Here is a 26,643-nt window from a genome sequence, read left to right as displayed (position 1 = left end):
AAAAACTTCATGATACCAACATTTTTAAATACTGTAGTACTGTTTCATATGATAGACTTTTTCAGCCCTACCGATCTAAAGAACCTGCTGGCACCTGTTATAAAATGTTTATAAAGTCTGTTGAATTTCAGCAACAGCCACTAGTCTCCGGTATGCACAGCTCTAATAACATCCCTTTTACTTTCATGCGCATATCACATGGGGCAGCTGTAAATCAGCCAGCTGCATCCCCTACCAGCCCTCACCTCACCTGCTTCTCTCTGCATCCCCTACCAGCCCTCACCTCACCTGTTTCTCTCTGCATCCCCTACCAGCCCTCACTCACCTGCTTCTTTCTGCATCCCCTACCAGCCCTCACCTCACCTGCTTCTCTCTGCATCCCCTACCAGCCCTCACTCACCTGTTTCTCTCTGCATCCCCTACCAGCCCTCACTCACCTGTTTTTCTCCATCCCCTACCAGCCCTCACCTCACCTGTTTCTCTCTGCATCCCCTACCAGCCCTCACTCACCTGCTTCTCTCTGCATCCCCTACCAGCCCTCACTCACCTGCTTCTCTCTGCATCCCCTACCAGCCCTCACTCACCTGCTTCTCTCTGCATCCCCTACCAGCCCTCATCTCACCTGCTTCTCTCTGCATCCTCTACCAGCCCTCACCTCACCTGCTTCTCTCTGCATCCCCTACCAGCCCTCACCAGTCCTCACTCAGCCCTCACTTCTCTCTGCATCCTCTACCAGCCCTCACCTTCTTTCTGCATCCCCTACCAGCCCTCACTCACCTGCTTCTCTCTGCATTCCCTACCAGCCCTCACTCACCTGCTTCTCTCTGCATCCCCTACAAGCCCTCAATCACCTACTTCTCTCAGCATCCCCTACAAGCCCTCAATCACCTACTTCTCTCAGCATCCCCAACCAGCCCTCAATCACCTACTTCTCTCAGCATCCCCAACCAGCCCTCACTCACCTACTTCTCTCAGCATCCCCAACCAGCCCTCACTCACCTACTTCTCTCTGCATCCCCAACCAGCCCTCACTCACCTGCTTCTCAGCATCCCCAACCAGCCCTCACCTCACCTGCTTCTCTCTGCATCCCCTACCAGCCCTCACTCACCTGCTTCTCTCTGCATCCTCTACCAGCCCTCACCTCACCTGCTTCTCTCTGCATCCCCTACCAGTCCTCACTCACCTGCTTCTCTCTGCATCCCCTACCAGCCCTCACTCACCTGCTTCTCTCTGCATCCCCTACAAGCCCTCAATCACCTACTTCTCTCAGCATCCCCTACAAGCCCTCAATCACCTACTTCTCTCAGCATCCCCAACCAGCCCTCAATCACCTACTTCTCTCAGCATCCCCAACCAGCCCTCACTCACCTACTTCTCTCAGCATCCCCAACCAGCCCTCACTCACCTACTTCTCTCTGCATCCCCAACCAGCCCTCACTCACCTGCTTCTCAGCATCCCCAACCAGCCCTCACCTCACCTGCTTCTCTCTGCATCCCCTACCAGCCCTCACTCACCTGCTTCTCTCTGCATCCTCTACCAGCCCTCACCTCACCTGCTTCTCTCTGCATCCCCTACCAGTCCTCACTCACCTGCTTCTCTCTGCATCCCCTACCAGCCCTCACTCACCTGCTTCTCTCTGCATCCCCAACCAGCCCTCACCTCACCTGCTTCTCTCTGCATCCCCTACCAGCCCTCACCTCACCTGCTTCTCTCTGCATCCCCAACCAGCCCTCACCTCACCTGCTTCTCAGCATCCCCAACCAGCCCTCACCTCACCTGCTTCTCAGCATCCCCAACCAGCCCTCACCTCACCTGCTTCTCAGCATCCCCAACCAGCCCTCAATCACCTACTTCTCTCAGCATCCCCAACCAGCCCTCACTCACCTACTTCTCTCTGCATCCCCAACCAGCCCTCACTCACCTGCTTCTCAGCATCCCCAACCAGCCCTCACCTCACCTGCTTCTCTCTGCATCCCCTACCAGCCCTCACTCACCTGCTTCTCTCTGCATCCTCTACCAGCCCTCACCTCACCTGCTTCTCTCTGCATCCCCTACCAGTCCTCACTCACCTGCTTCTCTCTGCATCCCCTACCAGCCCTCACTCACCTGCTTCTCTCTGCATCCCCAACCAGCCCTCACCTCACCTGCTTCTCTCTGCATCCCCTACAGCATCCCCATCCCCAACCAGCCCTCACCTCACCTGCTTCTCAGCATCCCCAACCAGCCCTCACCTCACCTGCTTCTCAGCATCCCCAACCAGCATGCTTCTCAGCATCCCCAACCAGCCCTCACCTCACCTGCTTCTCAGCATCCCCAACCAGCCCTCACCTCACCTGCTTCTCAGCATCCCCAACCAGCCCTCACCTCACCTGCTTCTCAGCATCCCCAACCAGCCCTCACCTCACCTGCTTCTCAGCCTCCCCAACCAGCCCTCACCTCACTCAGCCTCCCCAACCAGCCCTCACCTCACCTGCTTCTCAGCCTCCCCAACCAGCCCTCACCTCACCTGCTTCTCTCTGCATCCCCTACCAGCCCTCACCTCACCTGCTTCTCTCTGCATCCCCTACCAGTCCTCACTCAGCATCCCCTACCAGCCCTCACCTCACCTGCTTCTCTCTGCATCCCCTACCAGCCCTCACTCACCTGCTTCTCTCTGCATCCCCTACCAGCCCTCACTCACCTGCATCCCCTACCAGTCCTCACTCACCTGCTTCTTTCTGCATCCCCTCAGCCCTCACCTCACCTGCTTCTCTCTGCATCCCCTACCAGTCCTCACCTCACCTGCTTCTCTCTCATCCCCTACCAGTCCTCACTCACCTGCTTCTTTCTGCATCCCCTACCAGCCCTCACTCACCTGCTTCTCTCTGCATCCCCTACCAGCCCTCACCTCACCTGCTTCTCTCTGCATCCCCTACCAGCCCTCACCTCACCTGCTCTCTCTGCTACCAGTCCTCACCTCACCTGCCTCTCTGCATCCCCTACCAGTCCTCACCTCACCTGCTTCTTCAGCATCCCCAACCAGCCCTCACCTCACCTGCTTCTCTGCATCCCCAGCATCCCTCACCTGCTTCTCTCTGCATTCCCCAGCCAGCCCTCAATCACCTGCTTCTCTCAGCATCCCCAACCAGCCCTCACCTCACCTGCTTCTCAGCATCCCTAACCAGCCCTCACCTCACCTGCTTCTCAGCATCACAACCAGCCCTCAATCACCTGCTTCTCTCAGCATCCCCAACCATCCCTCAATCACCTACTTCTCTCAGCATCCCCAACCATCCCTCAATCACTCAGCATCCCCAACCTCCCTCAATCAGCATCAGCATCCCCAACCAGCCCTCACCTCACCTGCTTCTCAGCATCCCCAACCAGCCCTCACCTCACCTGCTTCTCAGCATCCCCAACCAGCCCTCACCTCACCTGCTTCTCAGCATCCCCAACCAGCCCTCACCTCACCTGCTTCTCAGCATCCCCAACCAGCCCTCACCTCACCTGCTTCTCAGCATCCCCAAGCCCTCAGCTTCTCAGCATCCCCAACCAGCCCTCACCTCACCTGCTTCTCAGCCTCCCAACCAGCCCTCCCTCAACTCAGCCTCCCCAACCAGCCCTCACCTCACCTGCTTCTCAGCATCCCCAACCAGCCCTCACCTCACCTGCTTCTCAGCATCCCCAACCAGCCCTCACCTCACCTGCTTTCAGCATCCCCAACCAGCCCTCACCTCACCTGCTTCTCAGCATCCCCAACCAGCCCTCACCTCACCTGCTTCTCAGCATCCCCAACCAGCCCTCACCTCACCTGCTTCTCTCAGCATCCCCAACCAGCCCTCACCTCACCTGCTTCTCTCAGCATCCCCAACCAGCCCTCACCTCACCTGCTACTCTCAGCATCCCCAACCAGCCCTCAGCTCACCTACTACTCTCAGCATCCCCAACCAGCCCTCACCTCACCTGCTTCTCAGCATCCCCAACCAGCCCTCACCTCACCTGCTTCTCAGCATCCCCAACCAGCCCTCACCTCACCTGCTTCTCAGCATCCCCAACCAGCCCTCACCTCACCTGCTTCTCAGCATCCCCAACCAGCCCTCACCTCACCTGCTTCTCAGCCTCCCCAACCAGCCCTCACCTCACCTGCTTCTCAGCCTCCCCAACCAGCCCTCACCTCACCTGCTTCTCAGCCTGCTCTTCATGCTCATCTATTCCTCCATCAGTTTTGTTAAACATCATTTAGCCGTGATGGTGAGCGGGGATACAGACCCTGATGACTCTTCTGTTAGACTTGTACCTGTGTTACATTGGAGCAGCGTGCAAAGCGAGCAATGTGGATACATGGTTATTTCATCACCTGTTATAACCAAGAGCACAGACTAGTCTGTGAGCAGAGCCAAGTTGGAGCGGAACGCGCCCAGTTTCACCGGAGCACGCAGCGAGATTCCCAAAAGGATGGAGTGTCGGCCTACAGTAGAACTCCCTTCAGGAGCTCAGGGCGCCCGGCCCAGCATGCATTTGTAGTCTACTTGTGTGCTGCTATAGCCCCTTGCTTTAGCTACTGTCATGGAGTTCACTAAATATTTTCAGAAAGAAACTGATAGACCACACAGGTGCTAAATCAAGGTGACTTACAAAGATGAGGACCAAGAGCGAGAGAGGGAGTGCAGTGATGTAGTGTCCACAACTGAAGAATCATTGTGGAATCTGAAAAGACACCTATCCCCAAAGCATGATGGTGTACTTACTATGTGCACATGCTAAATGAAAGGAACGAGGTGGGTAGATAACTAAGTGTGTCATTGCCTAAAATCCTTTGGGCCTACCTACAGAAAAAAAATAAAACAACTCTGTATCTCTGCCCAGCCTGGCAAGAGTGGCCAAACGGGTGTTCTGCATCCCCAGTGGCTCTGCAAGTAAGGAGAGGATATTCCCCGCTGCTGGCCGGCTCTCCAGGAACCATCGCATGAGACTGAAGCCAACAAAATGTTATTTAAATGCTGAGCGCTTTATATCCCTACCAGCCTATTGGGTCGCACTCACAAATGCATTTCTTTGTAGGCTATAGCCTTGAAGTAATATAGCCTAAATAATACATGTTTTGTTCCTTCTTAGGCTCCCTGTCTGTCTCCTGACCTATTTAGAGTGTTATATGCAGTTTAATATGACATGTAGCCTATTTAAAATGATGTTTGCTTCTTACATTCACCTTTCATGTTTATTCAAATACTTATAATCCAGGTGCATTTGGTTTCAATACTTCAAACCAATTGGTAGGTCCAGGTAGTCACACAAATAGATGGGCTTTGGTTAGATTTCCAACCGCTCAACTCCGCAGCTTCACAGCAGAGGAAACGTCTCGCCTCAACTCCGCAGCTTCACAGCAGAGGAAACGTCTCGCCTCAACTCCGCAGCTTCACAGCAGAGGAAACGTCTCGCCTCAACTCCGCAGCTTCACAGCAGAGGAAACGTCTCGCCTCAACTCCGCAGCTTCACAGCAGAGGAAACGTCTCGCCTCAACTCCGCAGCTTCACAGCAGAGGAAACGTCTCGTCTCGTCGAAACGGTTAAAAAAAGAGGTGCCTTTTTCCCTTCTATCTGGATTCGGGCACATGATATAAATTTCACAAACCATGTCGCGGGGCCGTTTTTAAACTAATCCTGGGTCGCTAATTATTGGTGTTGTTCAGTCGTTACCGAGACAGCTAACGACAGTAGGTTAAGGCACATTTGACTGGCACAGGAAGAAAGGAAAATGGTCTGCTACTTGTGAGATGTGCTTGAAAAGGTAGGATTCCTATAGGCCTAATGAAAAAATCTATTTCTGGTGCTACTTAAATGCAGCTTGCGAGTGTGTTGATGAGAGTCAGGGAGACGGAGAGTGTTGTGAGGAAGGGAGTGTGTGTGTCTCCGTTAACTGAAGAGTAAAAGGTTTCATGCAGTGTTTTCCCCTTACTGACACAATGACATGCAGGTCATTGTGCATGTTTATCACAGGTTGGTGGCACCTTAACTGGGGGGGTCATTATGACCCGTCCTCCTCCTGTCTCTTCTCCCCCTCCTCCCCGGTCTCTCCTCTCTTCTCCCCTCCTCCCCCTCCCCCTGTCTCTCTCTCTTCTCCCCTCCTCCCCAGTCTCTCCTCCTCCCCTGTCTCTCCTCTCTTCTCCCCTCCTCCCCTGTCTCTCCCTCTTCTCCCCTCTCTCCCCCTGTCTCTCCTCCTCCCCTGTCTCTCCTCTCTTCCCCCTCCTGTCTCTCTCCTCTGTCTCTCCCCTCCCCTCCTCCCTGTCTCTCCTCTCTTCCCCCCTCCTCCCTGTCTCTCCTCTCTTCTCCTCCTCCCTGTCTCTCCTCCCCTGTCCTGTCTCTCCTCCTCCCCAGTCTCTCCCCTTCCCCTCCCTGTCTCTCCTCTCTTCTTCCTCCCCTCCTCCCCTGTCTCTCCTCTCTTCTCCCCTCCTCCCCTGTCTCTCCTCTCTTCCCCCTCCTCCCATGTCTCTCCTCCTCCTCCCCCTGTCTCCTCCTGTCTCTCCTCTCTTCCCCCTCCTCCCCCTGTCTCTCCTCTTCCCTCCTCTCCCCTGTCTCCCTCCTCCCCTGTCTCTCCTCTCTTCCCCCTCCTTCCCCCTCCTCCCTCCCCTGTCTCTCCTCCCCTCCTCCCCTGTCTCTCTTCCCCCTCCTCCCCCTCCCTGTCTCTCTCTCTTCTCCCTCCTCCCCCTCCGCCTCCCCTGTCTCTCCTCTCTTCCCCCTCCTCCCTGTCTCTTCCCCCTCCTCCCCTGTCTCTCCTCTCTTCCCCCCTCCTCCCCTGTCTCTCCTCCCCGTCTCTCTCTCCTCCCTTCTCCTCCTCTCCTCCCCCTGTCTCTCCTCTCTTCTCCCCTCACCCCTGTCTCTCTCCCTCTCCTCCCCTGTCTCTCCTCTCTTCCCCTTCTCCTCCCTGTCTCTCCTCTCTTCTTCTCCTCCCCTGTCTCTCCCCCTCCTCCTCACTCCCTCTCTCTTCCCCCCTCCTCCCCTCTTCTCCTCTCTTCCCCCTCCTCCCCTGTCTCTCCCCCCTCTCTTCTCCCTTCCCCTCCCCTGTCTCTCCTCTCTTCCCCCCGTCTCTCCTCTTCCCCCTCTTCTCCTCCCCCTGTCTCTCCTCTCTTCTCCCCTCCTCCCCTCTGTCTCTCCTCTCTTCCCCCTCCTCCGTCCTCCTCTCTTCCCCCTCTCTTCCCCCTGTCTCTCCTCTCTTCCCCCTCCTCTCCCCCTCTCTTCTCTTCTCCCCTGTCTCCCTCTCTTCCCCCTCCCCCCCCGTCTCTCCTCTCTTCCCCCTCCTCCCCCCTGTCTCTCCTCTTCCCCCTCCCCCCGTCTCTCCTCTCTTCCCCCTCCTCCCCCTGTCTCTCCTCTCTTCCCTCCCCTGTCTCTCCTCTCTTCCCCCCCTCCCCCGTCTCTCCTCTCTTCCCCCTCCTCCCCCCCCGTCTCTCCTCTCTTCCCCCTCCTCCCTCTCTTCCCCTCCTCCCCTCGTCTCTCCTCTCCCTCTCTCCCCCCGTCTCTCCTCTCTTCCCCCTCCTCCCCCGTCTCTCCTCTCTTCCCCCTCCTCCCCCGTCTCTCCCCCTCCTCCCCCTCCTCCCCCAGTCTCTCCTCTCTTCCCCCTCCTCCCCCTGTCTCTCCTCTCTTCCCCCTCCTCCCCCCGTCTCCTCTCTTGCTCCCCCCCTGTCTCTCCTCTCTTCCCCCCTCCCCGTCTCTCCTCTCTTCCCCCTCCTCCCCCCGTCTCTCCTCTCTTCCCCCTCTCCCCCCCTCCCCGTCTCTTCCCCCTCCTCCCCCCGTCTCTCCTCTCTTCCCCCCCCCCCCCCCCGTCTCTCCCTCTTCTTCCCCCTCCTCCCCCGTCTCTCCTCTCTTCCCCCTCCTCCCCCCGTCTCTCCTCTCTTCCCCCTCCTCCCCCCGTCTCTCCTCTCTTCCCCCTCCTCCCCCCGTCTCTCCTCTCTTCCCCCTCCTCCCCCCGTCTCTCCTCTCTTCCCCCCTCCTCCCCCCGTCTCTCCTCTCTTCCCCCTCCTCCCCCCGTCTCTCCTCTCTTCCCCCTCCTCCCCCCGTCTCTCCTCTCTTCCCCCTCCTCCCCCCGTCTCTCCTCTCTTCCCCCTCCTCCCCCCGTCTCTCCTCTCTTCCCCCTCCTCCCCCCGTCTCTCCTCTCTTCCCCCTCCTCGTCTCCTCTCTTCCCCCCCCCTCCCCCTCCCCCCGTCTCTCCTCTCTTCCCCCTCCTCCCCCGTCTCTCCTCTCTTCCCCCTCTCTCTCTCCTCTCTTCCCCCCCTCCCCCCGTCTCTCCTCTCTTCCCCCTCCTCCCCCGTCTCTCCTCTCTTCCCCCTCCTCCCCCCGTCTCTCCTCTCTTCCCCGTCCTCCTCCCCCGTCTCTCCTCTCTTCCCCCTCCTCCCCCCGTCTCTCCTCTCTTCCCCCTCCTCCCCCCCCCGTCTCTCCTCTCTTCCCCCCTCCTCTCCTCTCTTCCCCCTCCTCCCCCGTCTCTCTCTCTTCCCCCTCCTCCCCCCCGTCTCTCCTCTCTTCCCCCTCCTCCCCGTCTCTCCTCTCTTCCCCCTCCTCCCCCGTCTCTCCTCTCTTCCCCCTCCCCCCCGTCTCTCCTCTCTTCCCCCTCCTCCCCCCCTCCTCTCTTCCCCCCCTCCCCCCGTCTCTCCTCTCTTCCCCCCTCCTCCCCCGTCTCTCCTCTCTTCCCCCCTCCCCCCCGTCTCTCCTCTCTTCCCCCTCCTCCCCCCGTCTCTCCTCTCTTCCCCCTCCTCCCCCGTCTCTCCTCTCTTCCCCCTCCTCCCCCGTCTCTCCTCTCTTCCCCCTCCTCCCCCGTCTCTCCTCTCTTCCCCCTCCTCCCCCCGTCTCTCCTCTCTTCCCCCCTCCCCCCGTCTCTCCTCTCTTCCCCCCCTCCCCCCGTCTCTCCTCTCTCTCTTCCCCCTCCCCCCCGTCTCTCCTCTCTTCCTCCCCCTCCCCCCGTCTCTCTCTCTTCCCCCCTCCTCCCCCCGTCTCTCCTCTCTTTCCCCCTCCTCCCCCCGTCTCTCTCTCTTCCCCCTCCTCCCCCCGTCTCTCCTCTCTTCCCCCTCCTCCCCCCGTCTCTCCTCTCTTCCCCCTCCTCCCCCCGTCTCTCCTCTCTTCCCCCTCCTCCCCCCGTCTCTCCTCTCTTCCCCCTCCTCCCCCGTCTCTCCTCTCTTCCCCCTCCTCCCCCGTCTCTCCTCCTCTTCCCCCTCCTCCCCCGTCTCTCCTCTCTTCCCCCCTCCTCCCCCGTCTCTCCTCTCTTCCCCCCTCCTCCCCCCCGTCTCTCCTCTCTTCCCCCTCCTCCCCCCGTCTCTCCTCTCTTCCCCCTCCTCCCCCCGTCTCTCCTCTCTTCCCCCTCCTCCCCCCCGTCTCTCCTCTTCCCCCTCCTCCCCGTCTCTCCTCTCTTCCCCCTCCTCCCCCGTCTCTCTCCTCTCTTCCCCCGTCTCTCCTCTCTTCCCCCTCCTCCCCCCGTCTCTCCTCTCTTCCCCCTCCTCCCCCGTCTCTCCTCTCTTCCCCCTCCTCCCCCGTCTCTCCTCTCTTCCCCCTCCTCCCCCGTCTCTCCTCTCTTCCCCCTCCTCCCCCGTCTCTCCTCTCTTCCCCCCCCCCTTCTCTCTCCTCTCTTCCCCCTCCTCCCCCCGTCTCTCCTCTCTTCCCCCTCCTCCCCCCGTCTCTCCTCTCTTCCCCCCTCCTCCCCCGTCTCTCCTCTCTTTCCTCCCCTCGTCTTCCCCCTCCTCCCCCGTCTCTCCTCTCTTCCCCCTCCTCCCCCGTCTCTCCTCTCTTCCCCCTCCTCCCCCCCGTCTCTCCTCTCTTCCCCCTCTCTCTCCTCTCTTCCCCCTCCTCCCCCGTCTCTCCTCTCTTCCCCCTCCTCCCCCCGTCTCTCCTCTCTTCCCCCTCCTCCCCCCGTCTCTCCTCTCTTCCCCCTCCTCCCCCCGTCTCTCCTCTCTTCCCCCTCCTCCCCCCGTCTCTCCTCTCTTCCCCTCCTCCCCCCGTCTCTCCTCTCTTCCCCCTCCTCCCCCCGTCTCTCCTCTCTTCCCCCTCCTTCCCCCCCTCTCTCCTCTCTTCCCCCTCCTCCCCCCGTCTCTCCTCTCTTCCCCCTCCTCCCCCGTCTCTCCTCTCTTCCCCCTCCTCCCCCCGTCTCTCCTCTCTTCCCCCTCCTCCCCCGTCTCTCCTCTCTTCCCCCTCCTCCCCGTCTCTCCTCTCTTCCCCCTCCTCCCCCCCGTCTCTCCTCTCTTCCCCCTCCTCCCCCGTCTCTCCTCTCTCTCTTCCTCCCCCCCCCTCCTCCCCCCCCGTCTCTCTCTCTTCCCCCTCCTCCCTCTCTTCCTCCTCCTCGTCTCTCCCCCTTCCCCCTCCCTCCCCCCCGTCTCTCCTCTCTTCCCCCTCCTCCCCCGTCTCTCCTTCTCTTCCCCCCCCTCCTCTTCCCCCTCCCCCCGTCTCTCCTCTCTTCCCCCTCCTCCCCCCGTCTCTCCCTCTTCCCCCTCCTCCCCCGTCTCTCCTCTCTTCCCCCTCCTCCCCCCGTCTCTCCTCTCTTCCCCCTCCTCCCCCCCGTCTCTCCTCTCTTCCCCCTCCTCCCCCGTCTCTCCTCTCTTCCCCCTCCTCCCCCGTCTCTCCTCTCTTCCCCCTCCTCCCCCCCCGTCTCTCCTCTCTTCCCCCCTCCTCCCCCGTCTCTCCTCTCCCCCTCCTCCCCCCGTCTCTCCCTCTTCCCCCCTCCCCCGTCTCTCCTCTCTTCCCCCTCCTCCCCCCCCGTCTCTCCTCTCTTCCCCCTCCTCTCTTCCCCCCGTCTCTCCTCTCTTCCCCCTCTCCTCCCCCCGTCTCTCCTCTCTTCCCCCTCCTCCCCCCGTCTCTCCTCTCTTCCCCCTCCTCCCCCGTCTCTCTCTCTTCTCCTCCCCCCGTCTCTCCTCTCTTCCCCCTCCTCCCCCGTCTCTCCTCTCTTCCCCCCTCCTCCCCCCGTCTCTCCTCTCTTCCCCCTCCTCCCCCGTCTCTCCTCTCTTCCCCCTCCTCCCCCCGTCTCTCCTCTCTTCCCCCTTCCCCCTCTCTTCCCCCCCCGTCTCTCCTCTCTTCCCCCTCCTCCCCCCGTCTCTCCTCTCTTCCCCCTCCTCCCCCCGTCTCTCCTCTCTTCCCCCTCCTCCCCCGTCTCTCCTCTCTTCCCCCTCCTCCCCCGTCTCTCCTCTCTTCCCCCTCCTCCCCCCGTCTCTCCTCTCTTCCCCCTCCTCCCTCCTTCCCCCGTCTCTCCTCTCTTCCCCCTCCTCCCCCCGTCTCTCCTCTCTTCCCCCGTCTCTCCTCTCTTCCCCCTCCTCCCCCGTCTCTCCTCTCTTCCCCCTCCTCCCCCCGTCTCTCCTCTCTTCCCCCTCCTCCCCCCGTCTCTCCTCTCTTCCCCTCCCGTCTCTCCTCTCTCTTCCCCCCCCTCCTCCCCCCGTCTCTCCTCTCTTCCCCCTCCTCCCCCGTCTCTCCTCTCTTCCCCCCTCCTCCCCCGTCTCTCCTCTCTTCCCCCTCCTCCCCCCCGTCTCTCCCCTCCTCCCCCGTCTCTCTCTCTTCCCCCTCCTCCCCCCCGTCTCTCCTCTCTTCCCCCTCCTCCCCCCCCGTCTCTCCTCTCTTCCCCCCCCCCTCCTCCCCCCGTCTCTCCTCTCTTCCCCCTCCTCCCCCCCCCGTCTCTCCTCTCTTCCCTCCTCCCCCGTCTCTCCTCTCTTCCCCCTCCTCCCCCCCGTCTCTCCTCTCTTCCCCCTCCTCCCCCCGTCTCTCCTCTTCCCCCTCCTCCCCCCGTCTCTCCTCTCTTCCCCCTCCTCCCCCCCCCCGTCTCTCCCTCCTCCTCCCCCGTCTCTCCTCTCTTCCCCCTCCTCCCCCGTCTCTCCTCTCTTCCCCCTCCTCCCCCCGTCTCTCCTCTCTTCCCCCTCCTCCCCCCCGTCTCTCCTCTCTTCCCCCTCCCCCCGTCTCTCCTCTTCCCCCTCCTCCCCCGTCTCTCCTCTCTTCCCCCTCCTCCCCCGTCTCTCCTCTCTTCCCCCTCCTCCCCCGTCTCTCCTCTCTTCCCCCTCCTCCCCCGTCCTCCTCTCTCCCCCTCCCCCCGTCTCTCCTCTCTTCCCCCCTCCTCCCCCGTCTCTCCTCTCTTCCCCCTCCTCCCCCCGTCTCTCTCTCTTCCCCCTCCTCTTCCCCCCCCCGTCTCTCCTCTCTTCCCCCCCTCCTCCCCCCGTCTCTCCTCTCTTCCCCCTCCTCCCCCGTCTCTCTCTCTTCCCCCTCCTCCCCCCCGTCTCTCCTCTCTTCCCCCTCCCCCCGTCTCTCCTCTCTTCCCCCTTCCCCCGTCTCTCCTCTCCCCCCCCCCTCCCCCGTCTCTCCTCTCTTCCCCCTCCTCCCCGTCTCTCTCCTCTCTTCCCCCTCCCCCTCCCCCCGTCTCTCCTCTCTTCCCCCTCCCCCCCGTCTCTCCTCTCTTCCCCCTCCTCCCCCGTCTCTCCTCTCTTCCCCCTCCTCCCCTCTCTCCCCCTTCCCCCTCCCCCCGTCTCTCCTCTCTTCCCCCTCCTCCCCCGTCTCTCCTCTCTTCCCCCTCCTCCCCTCTTCCCCGTCTCTCCTCTCTTCCCCCTCCTCCCCCGTCTCTCCTCTCTTCCCCCTCCTCCCCCGTCTCTCCTCTCTTCCCCCTCCTCCCCCCCCGTCTCTCCTCTCTCTCTCCCCCCCGTCTCTCCCTCTTCCCCCCGTCTCTCTCCTCTCTTCCCCCCTCCCTCTCCCCCCGTCTCTCCTCTCTTCCCCCTCCTCCCCCCGTCTCTCCTCTCTTTCCTCCCCCCGTCTCTCCTCTCTTTCCCTCCCCCGTCTCCCTCTCTTCCTCTCTTCCCCCTCCCTCCCCCCGTCTCTCCTCTCTTCCCCCTCCTCCCCCCGTCTCTCCTCTCTTCCCCCTCCTCCCCCCGTCTCTCCTCTCTTCCCCTCCTCCCCCGTCTCTCCTCTCTTCCCCCTCCCCCCCGTCTCTCTCCTCTCTTCCCCCTCCTCCCCCCGTCTCTCCTCTCTTCCCCCCCTCCCCCCCCGTCTCTCCTCTCTTCCCCCCCCTCCCCCCGTCTCTCCTCTCTTCCCCCTCCTCCCCCCCGTCTCTCCTCTCTTCTCTCCCCCTCTCTCTCTCTTCCCCCCTCCCCCCCGTCTCTCCTCTCTTCCCCCCCTCCCCCCGTTCCCCCGTCTCTCCTCTCTTCCCCCCCTCCCCCGTCTCTCCTCTCTTCCCCCTCCCCCCCGTCTCTCCTCTCTTCCCCTCCTCCCCCCCGTCTCTCCTCTCTTCCCCCTCCTCCCCCGTCTCTCCTCTCTTCCCCCTCCTCCCCCGTCTCTCCTCTCTTCCCCCTCCTCCCCCCGTCTCTCCCTCTTCCCCCTCCTCCCCCCGTCTCTCCTCTCTTCCCCCTCCTCCCCCCGTCTCTCTCCTTCCCCCTCCTCCCCCCGTCTCTCCTCTCTTCCCCCTCCTCCCCCCGTCTCTCCTCTCTTCCCCCCCTCCCCCCGTCTCTCCTCTCTTCCCCCTCCTCCCCCCGTCTCTCCTCTCTTCCCCCTCCTCCCCCCCGTCTCTCCTCTCTTCCCCCCCTCCCCCCCGTCTCTCCTCTCTTCCCCCTCCCCCCCGTCTCTCCTCTCTTCCCCCTCCCCCGTCTCTCCTCTCTTCCCCCTCCTCCCCCCGTCTCTCCTCTCTTCCCCCTCCTCCCCCCGTCTCTCCTCTCTTCCCCCTCTCCCCGTCTCTCCTCTCTTCCCCCCCTCCCCCCGTCTCTCCTCTCTTCCCCCCCTCCCCCCGTCTCTCCTCTCTTCCCCCTCCTCCCCTCCTCTCTTCCTCGTCTCTCCTCTCTTCCCCCTCCTCCCCCCGTCCTCCTCTCTTCCCCCTCCCCCCCCGTCTCTCCTCTCTTCCCCCTCCTCCCCCGTCTCTCCTCTCTCCCCCCCTCCCCCCTCTCTCCCCCTCTCCCCCCCCTCCCCCGTCCCCTCGTCTCTCCTCTCTTCCCCCTCCCCCCCGTCTCTCCTCTCTTCCCCCTCCCCCCCGTCTCTCCTCTCTTCCCCCTCCCCCCCCCCGTCTCTCCTCTCTTCCCCCTCCCCCCCGTCTCTCCTCTCTTCCCCCTTCCCCCGTCTCTCCTCTCTTCCCCCTCCTCCCCCGTCTCTCCTCTCTTCCCCCTCTCCTCCCCCCGTCTCTCCTCTCTTCCCCCTCCTCCCCCCGTCTCTCCTCTCTTCCCCCCTCCTCCCCCGTCTCTCCTCTCTTCCCCCTCCTCCCCCGTCTCTCCTCTCTTCCCCCCCCTGTCTCTTCCCCTCCTCCCCCCCTGTCTCTCCTCTCTTCCCCCCTGTCTCTTCTTCCCCCTCTCTTCTCCCCCTCCTCCCCTGTCTCTCCTCTCTTCCCCTGTTTCTCCTCTCTTCTCCCCTCCTCCCTGTCTCTCCTCTCTTCTCCCCTCCTCCCCTGTCTCTCCTCTCTTCCCCCCAGACCCGTCCTCCCTTCAGCAGCATCCACTGATGTACAGTTGTATGTTGGGAGTTTACATACACCATAGCCAAATACATTTAAACTCCGTTTTTCACAATTCCTGACATTTAATCAAAGTAAAAATTCCCTGTTTTAGGTCAGTTAGGATCACTACTTTATTTTAAGAATGTGAGATTTCAGAATAATAGTAGAGAGAATTATTTATTTAAGCTTATATTTCTTTCATCACATTCCCAGGGGGTGACAAGTTTACATACACTCAATTAGTATTTGGTAGCATAGCCTTTAAATTATTTATCTTCGGTCAAATGTTTCAGGTAGCCTTCCACAAGCTTCCCACAATAAGTTGGGTGAAATTTGGCCCATTCCTCCTGACAGAGCTGGTGTAACGGAGTCAGGTTTGTTGGCCTCCTTGCATACACATGATTTTTCAGTTCTGCCAACAAATTTTCTATAGGATTGAGGTCAGGGCTTTGTGATGGCCACTCCAATACCTTGACTTTGTTGTCCTTAAGCCATTTTGCCACAACTTTGGAAGTATGCTTGGGGTTGTTGCCCATTTGGAATAGCCATTTCCAACCAAGCTTTAACTTCCTGACTGATGTCTTGAGATGTTGAATCAATATAATTTACCTCCCTTATCCTACCTCATTTGCACACATTGTATATACTTGTTCTCAACTAGCCTACCTGGTTAAATAAAAGGTGAAATATTTTGTTTTATAAGATCCACATAATTTCCCCTTCTCATGATGCCATCTATTTTTTGAAGTGCACCAGTCTCTCTTGCAGCAAAGCACCCCCACAACCTGATGCTGCCACCCCCGTGCTTCATGGTTGGGATGGTGTTCTTTGGCTTGCAAGTCTCCCCCCATTCTTCCTCCAAACATAACGATGGTCATTATGCCCAAACGGTTCTATTTTTGTTTCATCAGACCAGAGGACATTTCTCAAAAAAGTACAATCTTTGTCCCCATGTGCAGTTGTAAACCGTAGTCTGGCTTTTTTTATGGCGGTTTTGGAGCAGTGGCTTCTACCTTGCTGAGAGGCCTTTCAGGTTATGTCGATATAGGACTCGTTTAACTGTGGATATGGACACTTTTGTACCTGTTTCCTCCAGCATCTTCACAAGGTCCTTTGCTGTTGTTCTGGGATTGATTTGCACTTTTCGCAACAAAGTACATTCATCTCTAGGAGACAAAGCGCGTCTCCGTCCTGAGCGGTATGAAGACTGCGTGGTCCCACAATGTTTATACTTGCGTACTATTGTTTGTACAGATGAACTTGGTACCTTCAGGCGTTTGGAAATTGCTCCCAAGGATGAACCAGACTTGTGGAGGTCCACAATTTTTTTTCCTGGGGTCTTTGCTGATTTCTTTTGATTTTCCAGTGATGTCAAGCAGAGAGTCACTGAGTTTGAAGGTAGACCTTGAAATACACCCACAGGTACACCTCCAATTGACACAAATGATGTCAATTAGCCTATCAGAAGCTTCTAAAGCCATGACATCATTTTCTGGATTTTTCCAAGCTGTTTAAAGGCACAGTCAACTTAGTGTATGTAAACCTCTGACCCACTGTAATTGTGATAGATTATTTATCTTATAATTCACTGTGTCTGTAAACAGTTACTTCTGTCATGCACAAAGTAGATGTGCTAACTGACTTTCCAAAACTATAGTTATAGTAGAAATGGAGTGTTTGAAAAACAGTTTTAATGACTCCCACCTACGTGTATGTAAACCTCTACTGTATATTCCTTCCTGCCATTCCTCCAGCCAAATCTCAGGCAGGCCTTCGCAAATATGAGGAAATCACCCATTATATATGCAGTCTTCAATTATACACTGAACAGTGTGAAGTTACATTCATTGAGTAGGAGTGTGAATTTTAGTGACAGGTTTTTGAAGAATTTTGAGAAAACGTGAACGGGTGTGTCCTGGGGGAACAGATGTAAGTGCCTTAAAAAGTATGATGGTAATGTCTGACAGGTTCTCACTTGTTTTGAAGGGACTCGGATGTGAGTGCTTAGCCAAGCTAGTGACGTGTTGTTGGTGTGTGTGTGTGTGTGTGTGTGTGTGTGTGTGTGTGTCTTGTTCACCTTGGCAGCGTAGCTCCACATGTCGATGCGGTCCTGCAGTCTCTTCTTACACTCTGGCTGCAGACGCACCCTCTTGTCCTGCAGGGCCTCCATTAGACAGGACATCTCTGAGGAGGAGCCAACGCACACTGTCAGGTACTCAAAATGTATTGGTTGTGTACACATATTGTGCTGATGCTCCTGTTTCTAGCTCCAGCAGTGTTGTAAGGCCACTCAACACAAAGGGAAAAGGGCAGAAGTGGTAAGAGACGTACGAGGGACAGAGGTGTGTATACAAATTGACCGTGTGCGTTACTCACGGCGCCCTCGTCCTGGCGGGATGGCAGCACAGTGGTGTTTGATGTCCAGAGCGCACGCCGTGTGGAGGACAGGGTCCACAAAGATGTCTGCCTTACTCTCCTTTAGTATGTTCAACACCTCCTGCAGAGAAAACAGAGAAAGGCGTGAAGAAGAGAGGGATTTTTCCCGCCTCGACTCTTGACTCCCGGACAGCGGAACATGGTTACATTCGAGGAGATGCGAGGCACCACCCACCTTCTTGCAGCCCTCCACTTTGATCTTGAGCAGGTTGACTTTGAGACACTCCTCTACTTGACCAGTCTGTTCCTGGGCCGCAGCCTCCTCGGGACACAGCCGAGAGATCTGACACGCAAGACGAGTGTGTCAACTCGGTGACTTCCCCAATGTGGGGGGAAAAAAAACTTAACGTGCGTAAGACAGCAGAAATAGTCTTGCGTAGGACCGGGAGGCCGACTCACCTCGTCAGTGCAGTGCAGTTGCAGCTGAGGGTCCAGTCTGTAGTCCAGAGCTGACTCTTGCAGGATAACCCTGATCTGATCCTCACAGTCAGGAGACAGACGCTGTGGACAACATTACGCGTTTAGTACACATACCTAAACAGACAGACATTAAAGAAAATAGAAAAACGCCTCAACGTGGTAGTAACAAACCCCCCCCCACCAAAAAAAGGTGAACGAAATAAAAAGATCCAGTAACCCAGTGCATTCTGACCTGGTCGGCGTATTTGAGTTTGAGGCAGGAGACGACCTGTCCCTCTAGCTCGCTGTCCCCTGTAGCCTTGTTCAGGATGCTCTGGCAGAACTTCGGGATGTCAGCCTTACACGACTTCCTCAGCACCGGGTTCAACCTGTAGTCTGGACAGGACACACGGGAGAGGAGACGGGGTGAGAACCCCGTGGTTAGATATTGGGTGAGAACCCCGTGGTTAGATATTGGGTGAGAACCCCGTGGTTAGATATTGGGTGAGAACCCCGTGGTTAGATATTGGGTGAGAACCCCGTGGTTAGATATTGGGTGAGAACAGATGGGACATAGAAGTAATGCTACAGAGGTGCTGTGTTTGCATACTGGAAGCCATAATCTCTGCTCAGATTGTGAGCAGTGGAGGCTGGTGGGAGGAGCCATTGGAGGACGGGCTAATTGTAATGGCTAGAATGGCAGAAATGGAACAGAGTCAAATATGTGGTTTCCATATGTTTGATACCGTTCCATTAATTCCATTTCAGCCATTAGAATGAGCCCGTCCTCCTATAGCTTGTCCCACCAGCCTCCTCTGATTGTGCGCTATAGTGTGTGTGTGTGTGTGTGTGTGTGTGTATGTGCCTGTGTTCAGTATCTACCCGTGTTCTGTGTGATCTGTCTCTTGGTGATCATCTGTTTACACTTGGGGTCCATCAGCTCGCTGTTCTTGTTCTGCTTCAGGCACTGCAGCATGTTCTTGGCATCAGCCTCAGTGCAGAACCGCTGGTAGAGACAGAGACTATGAAACTTAGATAGAACCCTGATGAAGGCAGCTGTAGAACCGCTGGTAGAGACAGAGACTATGAAACTTAGCTAGAACCCTGATGAAGGCAGCTGTAGAACCGCTGGTAGAGACAGAGACTATGAAACTTAGCTGGTAGAGACCCTGATGAAGGCAGCTGTAGAACCGCTGGTAGAGACAGAGACTGATGAAACTTAGACTAGAACCCTGAATGAAGGCAGCTGTAGAACCGCTGGTAGAGACAGAGACTATGAAACATAGATAGAACCCTGATGAAGGCAGCTGTAGAACCGCTGGTAGAGACAGAGACTATGAAACATAGATAGAACCCTGATGAAGGCAGCTGTAGAACCGCTGGTAGAGACAGAGACTATGAAACATAGATAGAACCCTGATGAAGGCAGCTGTAGAACCGCTGGTAGAGACAGAGACTATGAAACATAGATAGAACCCTGATGAAGGCAGCTGTAGAACCGCTGGTAGAGACAGAGACTGAAACTTAGATAGAACCCTGAAGGCAGCTGTAGAACCGCTGGTAGAGACAGAGACTATGAAACTTAGCTAGAACCGCTGGTAGAGACAGAGACTATGAAACTTAGCTAGAACCCTGATGAAGGCAGCTGTAGAACCGCTGGTAGAGACAGAGACTATGAAACTTAGATAGAACCCTGATGAAAGCACTGGAAGAGAATATGCATGGGAGAGACCAACAGGCACCACAAGCCCCATTCATCCTCTGTCTGACAGTTTTACTAACCGCCAGGAACCTCTTCTTCAGAAAATGATAATTATACAAAATACACTCAAATGTAATTTCAGACGCAATGCAATCAGCAATCATGGTTTGATAGAGGCGCCTTCGAGCATAACTACATTGTTGAAGACTTCCTTACATTCCTTGTGTTTGGACCTGTGTCCTTGTGTGCTAAAACGACGCAGTGAAAAAGTACATACCCGGATCATCGGCTTGCAGACCCTCATGAGTTGGTAGTCGAGCTCCGAGTCCATCATCTCTACCTCCTGCAGCTTAAACACCTTGTGGTGACAGCGTTGGGTCAGCTGCTTCTTGTTCTCCTTCAGACACTCGATCACCTATGACAGAGAGAGGGCACTCGTCTTCATCGTCATCCTCGTCAATCAGTCTCATGTAGAAATATCAGCGTTGCTAAACGCTTTTGTCTAGGGCACGACTGACAAGCGAGCCTGTCGTCAGGCTGATGGGAATCAGATGGAATGTGTTTCCAACACACATCAATAATACTGACCTGTGCGTTTCCAAAGGCCACGTTCTGGCACAGCCGCCCGATGTCCTGCTTACAGGAGTCGTAGAGCTCAGGCTCCAGACGGATATCCTCAGACATCTCCAGCTCCTCCACCCTCAGCTGCTTACGACACTTGACAGACACACGCTGCTCCTTCATGTCCTGCAGAGTGTCGTTCCTCACCGTGGTGCTCAGACAGAGCACTACATCCACCCTGGAGGGAATGATAGAGAGGGGAGTGAAAGAGAGAATGTTTGTTTGACATTTTGTTCAACTATTTCTGGGTTCTCTTTCAGGCAGCACTCACTTCTTCTTGATGTTGGGGCAGAGCTTGAGCACGTCCTCTTTGCAGGCCATCTTAAACTTGTAGGAGAAACGGAAGTCTTTAATTTGGACCTGGGAGGGAAGAGAAGGGACGAGCAAAAGGAGAAGGAAAGAGCAGAGAAATGGGAGGGAATCGACAGTCAAGGGCATGGGTTCAATTCTCACAGGGATCACACACACATACTTATTATGTTTCAGATCAGGAGTGCTATTTGACTCGGCCACGCCTCCTTGCCCGTCCAACAATTCCTAACCTCCCACCCCTTCTAAACGAGACTATCCCGGTGCCCCTCCCTCTTTTCCCCCTGCCACGCTACAAAGTTCCTCCCTGCAGGCGGTCACTGAGTCAGAGTTGCTGAAGGAGCTCCTTAAACTTGACCCCAAAAAGACATCTGGGTCAGATGGTTTAGACCGTTTCTTCTTTAAAAGGTTGCTATAATCGCCAAGCCTGTCTCTGACCTTTTAAACCTGTCTCTCCTCTCTGGTGAGGTTCCCATTCCTTGGAAGGCAGCCACAGTGCATTCTTTATTTAAAGAGGGAGATCATGCAGATCCTAACTGTTATAGGCCTATTTCTATTTTACCCTGTTTATCAAAAGTCTTGGAAAAACTTGTCAATAAATCAGCTGACTGGCTTTCTTGAGGTCTATAGTATTCTCTCTGGTATGCAATCTGGTTTACGCTCAGGTTATGGATGTGTCACTGCAACCTTAAAGGTGCTAATTGATGTCACCATTGATTCTAAGCAATGTTGTGCTGCTATTTTTTACTGACTTGGCCAAAGCTTTTGATATGGTAAACCAGTCCATTCTTGTGGGTCAGCTAAGGAGTATTGGTGTCTCTCTCAAAGAGTGCAGTGTATAAAGTCGGTATATCTGCTGTCTCAGTCACAGCCTGTCACCTAGTGAGTGGCCCACGCTCTTCTCAATTTACATCAACAACATAGCTCAGGCAGTAGGAGGCTCTCTCATCCATTTATATGCAGATGATAGTGTTCTACTCAGCTGACCCCTCCCCAGATGTTGTGTTAAATGCTCTACAACAAAGCTTTCTTAGTGTCCAACAAAGCTTTCTTAGTGTCCAACAAGCTCTCTCTGCCCTTAACCTTGTTCTGAACACCTCCAAAACAAAGGTCATGTGGTTTGGTAAGAAGAATGCCCCTCTCCCCAACGGTGTACTTACTACCTGTGAGGGTTGAGAGCTTGAGGTAGTCACCTCATACAAGTACTTGTATGGCTAGAAGGTACACTGTCCTTCTCTCAGCACAATACAAAACTGCAGACTAAGGTTAAATAAATCTTGGTTTCCTCTATTGTAATCACTCCTCTTCCACCCCAGCTGCCAAACTAACCCTGATTCAGATGACCATCCTACCCATGCTAGATTACGGGTCCTCAATTTATAGATCGGCAGGAAAGGGTGCTTTCGAGCGGCTAGGTATTTTTTACCATTCGGCCATCAGATTTACCACCAATGTTCCTTATAGGACACATCACTGCACTCCATACTCCACTGTAAACTGGTCATCTCTGTATACCAGTCACAAGACCACTGGTTAATGCTCATTTATAAAATCCTCTTAGGCCTCACTCCCCCCTATCTGAGATATCTACTGCAGCCCTCATCCTCCACATACAACACCGTTCCTGCTAGTCACATTCTGTTAAAGGTCCCCAAAGCACACACATCCCTGGTTCGCTCCTCTTTTCAGTTCGCTGCAGCTAGCGACTGGAACGAGCTGCAACAAACACTCAAACTGGCCTGTTTAAGTCTGTTCTGTCTCTCTTCATTCAGACTCAATAATGAACACTCTTACTGAAAGTTTTGGCTGTTTCGCGTGATGCGTTGTCATCTCTACCTTCTTGCCCTTTATGCTGTTGCCTGTGCCAAGTAAGATTTGTACCATGTTTTGTGCTGATACCATGTTGTGCTGCTGCCATGCTGTATTGCTACCATGCTGCTATGTGTTGCTGCCATGCTGTTGTTGTCGTCGTCTTAGGTCTCGCTTGTTGTGATGTGTGTTTTATCCTATATTTTTAATCCCAGCCCCCGTCCCCGCAGGAGGCCTTTTGGTAGGCCCTCATTGTAAATAAGAATTTGTTCTTAACTGACTTGCCTAGTTAAATAAAAGGTTGAATAAAATAAAGACAAATGAAATACACCAGTGTTAGGAGTATATTTGGAGTCGGGCCACAGAGACTCACCAGCTGGAAGTGTGTGACGCCCACGGCACACTTGTCGTTCATCTCCTTCTGGTGTTTGTTCTGCACCAGACACTCCATCAGATCCCCCGTGTCGATCTGGTTATCTGCCACCTCCTGGGAGAGAGAGTAAGAAAAATAGAAAGTGGTCAGGAGCCAAAGACCATAAGGAAAAAAGTTGGAGTACTGTTAGAGTCAGAATACAAAGCCATTGAAATACAGTATGCCTCTTGTCCTTATAAGAATCAGTGAAATCAGTTAAAGATGCACTATGTAGAAGCCATTTCCTGGTTACTAAAATTAAAATAGTTCGCCTAGTGTCAGTTTGTGACAAAACACGCAAGTATAGTGTAGAGAATCATTGTACCATCTAAACTGCTGTGAAATATATTTTCCCATAACCAGAAATATTGTATTGTTTGAAGCTGGTGTACAAAACAGAAAGAACAAAAACTAAACTTAAAATGGGAAGCATGGAAATAACGCACATAGAACAGATCTACTGCTTCTTTGCTTTCAATGAGAACAACAGATCTAAAACTCACATTTCTTTTTTAATTATGGATCATTTGAAATTCTAGACTCTTGGCAGGATAGATATCCTTGTCATTGGTAGTGGAATTGAAAAGGGGGGTTGGTGGTATGAATATCCCCTCATCGCTGGGGTAGAGGTAGGACTCACGTGACAGTAGGACTGGATGACTGGCTCACAGGCTCGCATCAGCAGGGTCTCAATCTGAATGTCCTGGTGGGAGGAGAGAAGAACATCCTTTTACCATGTGACCAACCATAGTTTACCACAGCCAGTTCCTCACACAGAGCAGTCGGTCAACGTGTCCCTGGTACTCCTTTCTTACCTCAGACTCCAGTTCAGTCAGGTTGCCCACCACATCTTTGCACTCTGACACCAGGTCTTCTAGGTGGTCCTGTAGACAGTCCAGCTCCTGGAACGCCCCCAAAATACCATGTCAGACTTCAATACAGAAAATATACACCATGGTTGTGCAGTATTACTGTGCCCTGGTCTAAGCCCAACATGGTTGTGCAGTATTACTGTGCCCCTGGTCTAAGCCCAACATGGTTGTGCAGTATTACTGTGCCCTGGTCTAAGCCCAACATGGTTGTGCAGTATTACTGTGCCCCTGGTCTAAGCCCACCATGGTTGTGCAGTATTACTGTGCCCTGGTCTAAGCCCAACATGGTTGTGCAGTATTACTGTGCCCTGGTCTAAGCCCAACATGGTTGTGCAGTATTACTGTGCCCCTGGTCTAAGCCCAACATGGTTGTGCAGTATTACTGTGCCCTGGTCTAAGCCCAACATGGTTGTGCAGTATTACTGTGCCCTGGTCTGCCCAACATGGTTGTGCAGTATTACTGTGTCTAAGCCCAACATGGTTGTGCAGTATTACTGTGCCCTGGTCTAAGCCCAACATGGTTGTGCAGTATTACTGTGCCCTGGTCTAAGCCCAACATGGTTGTGCAGTATTACTGTGCCCTGGTCTAAGCCCAACATGGTTGTGCAGTATTACTGTGCCCTGGTCTAAGCCCAACATGGTTGTGCAGTATTACTGTGCCCTGGTCTAAGCCCAACATGGTTGTGCAGTATTACTGTGCCCTGGTCTAAGCCCAACATGGTTGTGCAGTATTACTGTGCCCTGGTCTAAGCCCAACATGGTTGTGCAGTATTACTGTGCCCTGGTCTAAGCCCAACATGGTTGTGCAGTATTACTGTGCCCTGGTCTAAGCCCAACATGGTTGTGCAGTATTACTGTGCCCTGGTCTAAGCCCAACATGGTTGTGCAGTATTACTGTGCCCTGGTCTAAGCCCAACATGGTTGTGCAGTATTACTGTGCCCTGGTCTAAGCCCAACATGGTTGTGCAGTATTACTGTGCCCTGGTCTAAGCCCAACATGGTTGTGCAGTATTACTGTGCCCTGGTCTAAGCCCAACATGGTTGTGCAGTATTACTGTGCCCTGGTCTAAGCCCAACATGGTTGTGCAGTATTACTGTGCCCTGGTCTAAGCCCAACATGGTTGTCAGTATTACTGTGCCCAGCCCAACATGGTTGTGCAGTATTACTGTGCCCTGGTCTAAGCCCAACATGGTTGTGCAGTATTACTGTGCCCTGGTCTAAGCCCTGTTGTCGGTATTACTGTGCAGTATTACCCTGGTCTAAGCCCAACATGGTTGTGCAGTATTACTGTGCCCTGGTCTAAGCCCAACATGGTTGTGCAGTATTACTGTGCCCTGGTCTAAGCCCAACATGGTTGTGCAGTATTACTGTGCCCTGGTCTAAGCCCAACATGGTTGTGCAGTATTACTGTGCCCTGGTCTAAGCCCAACATGGTTGTGCAGTATTACTGTGCCCTGGTCTAAGCCCAACATGGTTGTGCAGTATTACTGTGCCCTGGTCTAAGCCCAACATGGTTGTGCAGTATTACTGTGCCCTGGTCTAAGCCCAACATGGTTGTGCAGTATTACTGTGCCCTGGTCTAAGCCCAACATGGTTGTGCAGTATTACTGTGCCCTGGTCTAAGCCCAACATGGTTGTGCAGTATTACTGTGCCCTGGTCTAAGCCCAACATGGTTGTGCAGTATTACTGTGCCCTGGTCTAAGCCCAACATGGTTGTGCAGTATTACTGTGCCCTGGTCTAAGCCCAACATGGTTGTGCAGTATTACTGTGCCCTGGTCTAAGCCCAACATGGTTGTGCAGTATTACTGTGCCCTGGTCTAAGCCCAACATGGTTGTGCAGTATTACTGTGCCCTGGTCTAAGCCCAACATGGTTGTGCAGTATTACTGTTCCTGGTCCATGGTTGTGCAGTATTACTGTGCCCCATGGTCTACTGTAAGCCCAACATGGTTGTGCAGTATTACTGTGCCCTGGTCTAAGCCCAACATGGTTGTGCAGTATTACTGTGCCCTGGTCTAAGCCCAACATGGTTGTGCAGTATTACTGTGCCCTGGTCTAAGCCCAACATGGTTGTGCAGTATTACTGTGTGCCCCTGGTCTAAGCCCAACATGGTTGTGCAGTATTACTGTGCCCTGGTCTAAGCCCAACATGGTTGTGCAGTATTACTGTGCCCTGGTCTAAGCCCAACATGGTTGTGCAGTATTACTGTGTGCCCAACATGGTTGTCAGTAAGCCCAACATGGTTGTGCAGTATTACTGTGCCCTGGTCTAAGCCCAACATGGTTGTGCAGTATTACTGTGCCCAACATGGTTGTGCAGTATTACTGGTCTAAGCCCAACATGGTTGTGCAGTATTACTGTGCCCTGGTGCCCAACATGGTTGTGCAGTATTACTGTGGTCTAAGCCCAACATGGTTGTGCAGTATTACTGTGCCCTGGTCTAAGCCCAACATGGTTGTGCAGTATTAGTACATGGTTGTGCAGTATTACTGTGCCCTGGTCTAAGCCCAACATGGTTGTGCAGTATTACCCTGGTCTAAGCCCAACATGGTTGTGCAGTATTACTGTGCCCTGGTCTAAGCCCAACATGGTTGTGCAGTATTACTGTGCCCTGGTCTAAGCCCAACATGGTTGTGCAGTATTACTGTGCCCTGGTCTAAGCCCAACATGGTTGTGCAGTATTACTGTGTGCCCCATGGGTCTAAGCCCAACATGGTTGTGCAGTATTACTGTGCCCTGGTCTAAGCCCAACATGGTTGTGCAGTATTACTGTGGTCTAAGCCCAACATGGTTGTGCAGTATTACTGTGCCCTGGTCTGCCCAACATGGTTGTCTAACTGTGCCCTGGTCTAAGCCCAACATGGTTGTGCAGTATTACTGTGCCCTGGTCTAAGCCCAACATGGTTGTGCAGTATTACTGTGCCCTGGTCTAAGCCCAACATGGTTGTGCAGTATTACTGTGCCCTGGTCTAAGCCCAACATGGTTGTGCAGTATTACTGTGCCCTGGTCTAAGCCCAACATGGTTGTGCAGTATTACTGTGCCCTGTGGTCTAAGCCCAACATGGTTGTGCAGTATTACTGTGCCCTGGTCTAAGCCCAACATGGTTGTGCAGTATTACTGTGCCCTGGTCTAAGCCCAACATGGTTGTGCAGTATTACTGTGCCCTGGTCTAAGCCCAACATGGTTGTGCAGTATTACTGTGCCTGGTCTAAGCCCAACATGGGTCTAAGCCCAACATGGTTGTGCAGTATTACTGTGCCCTGGTCTAAGCCCAACATGGTTGTGCAGTATTACTGTGCCCTGGTCTAAGCCCAACATGGTTGTGCAGTATTACTGTGCCCTGGTCTAAGCCCAACATGGTTGTGCAGTATTACTGTGCCCTGGTCTAAGCCCAACATGGTTGTGCAGTATTACTGTGCCCTGGTCTAAGCCCAACATGGTTGTGCAGTATTACTGTGCCCTGGTCTAAGCCCAACATGGTTGTGCAGTATTACTGCCCTGTCTAAGCCCCTGGTCTGTGCCCTGGTCCCAACATGGTTGTGCAGTATTACTGTGCCCTGGTCTAAGCCCAACATGGTTGTGCAGTATTACTGTGCCCTGGTCTAAGCCCAACATGGTTGTGCAGTATTACTGTGCCTGGTCTAAGCCCAACATGGTCTAAGCCCAACATGGTTGTGCAGTATTA

The 26,643-nt window shown here is 55.1% G+C and overlaps 1 protein-coding gene across 2 annotated transcripts in view; it reads right to left on the bottom strand.

Moving 5' to 3' along the window:
- LOC112218189 (Golgi apparatus protein 1) overlaps positions 1 to 26,643 on the bottom strand; it is a 62,128-nt gene that overhangs the window by 1,875 nt on the left and 33,610 nt on the right. For both annotated transcript variants that reach the window (XM_024378781.2, XM_024378782.2), the window contains 12 exons: positions 22,897 to 22,983; positions 22,722 to 22,784; positions 22,043 to 22,156; positions 19,823 to 19,911; positions 19,519 to 19,729; positions 19,208 to 19,345; positions 18,111 to 18,234; positions 17,482 to 17,624; positions 17,229 to 17,330; positions 17,005 to 17,112; positions 16,770 to 16,890; positions 16,471 to 16,577 (listed from right to left, as the gene is read on the bottom strand). In XM_024378781.2, the coding sequence (XP_024234549.1) occupies positions 16,471 to 16,577; positions 16,770 to 16,890; positions 17,005 to 17,112; positions 17,229 to 17,330; positions 17,482 to 17,624; positions 18,111 to 18,234; positions 19,208 to 19,345; positions 19,519 to 19,729; positions 19,823 to 19,911; positions 22,043 to 22,156; positions 22,722 to 22,784; positions 22,897 to 22,983 (1,407 nt within the window). The remainder of the gene's footprint in view (positions 1 to 16,470; positions 16,578 to 16,769; positions 16,891 to 17,004; positions 17,113 to 17,228; positions 17,331 to 17,481; positions 17,625 to 18,110; positions 18,235 to 19,207; positions 19,346 to 19,518; positions 19,730 to 19,822; positions 19,912 to 22,042; positions 22,157 to 22,721; positions 22,785 to 22,896; positions 22,984 to 26,643) is intronic.

This window comes from Oncorhynchus tshawytscha, linkage group LG19, assembly GCF_018296145.1.
Source record: "Oncorhynchus tshawytscha isolate Ot180627B linkage group LG19, Otsh_v2.0, whole genome shotgun sequence".
NCBI lineage: Eukaryota > Metazoa > Chordata > Actinopteri > Salmoniformes > Salmonidae > Oncorhynchus > Oncorhynchus tshawytscha.
The sequence above is the reverse complement of the archived record's forward strand: the minus strand, read 5'-3'. Positions and strand labels throughout refer to the sequence as shown.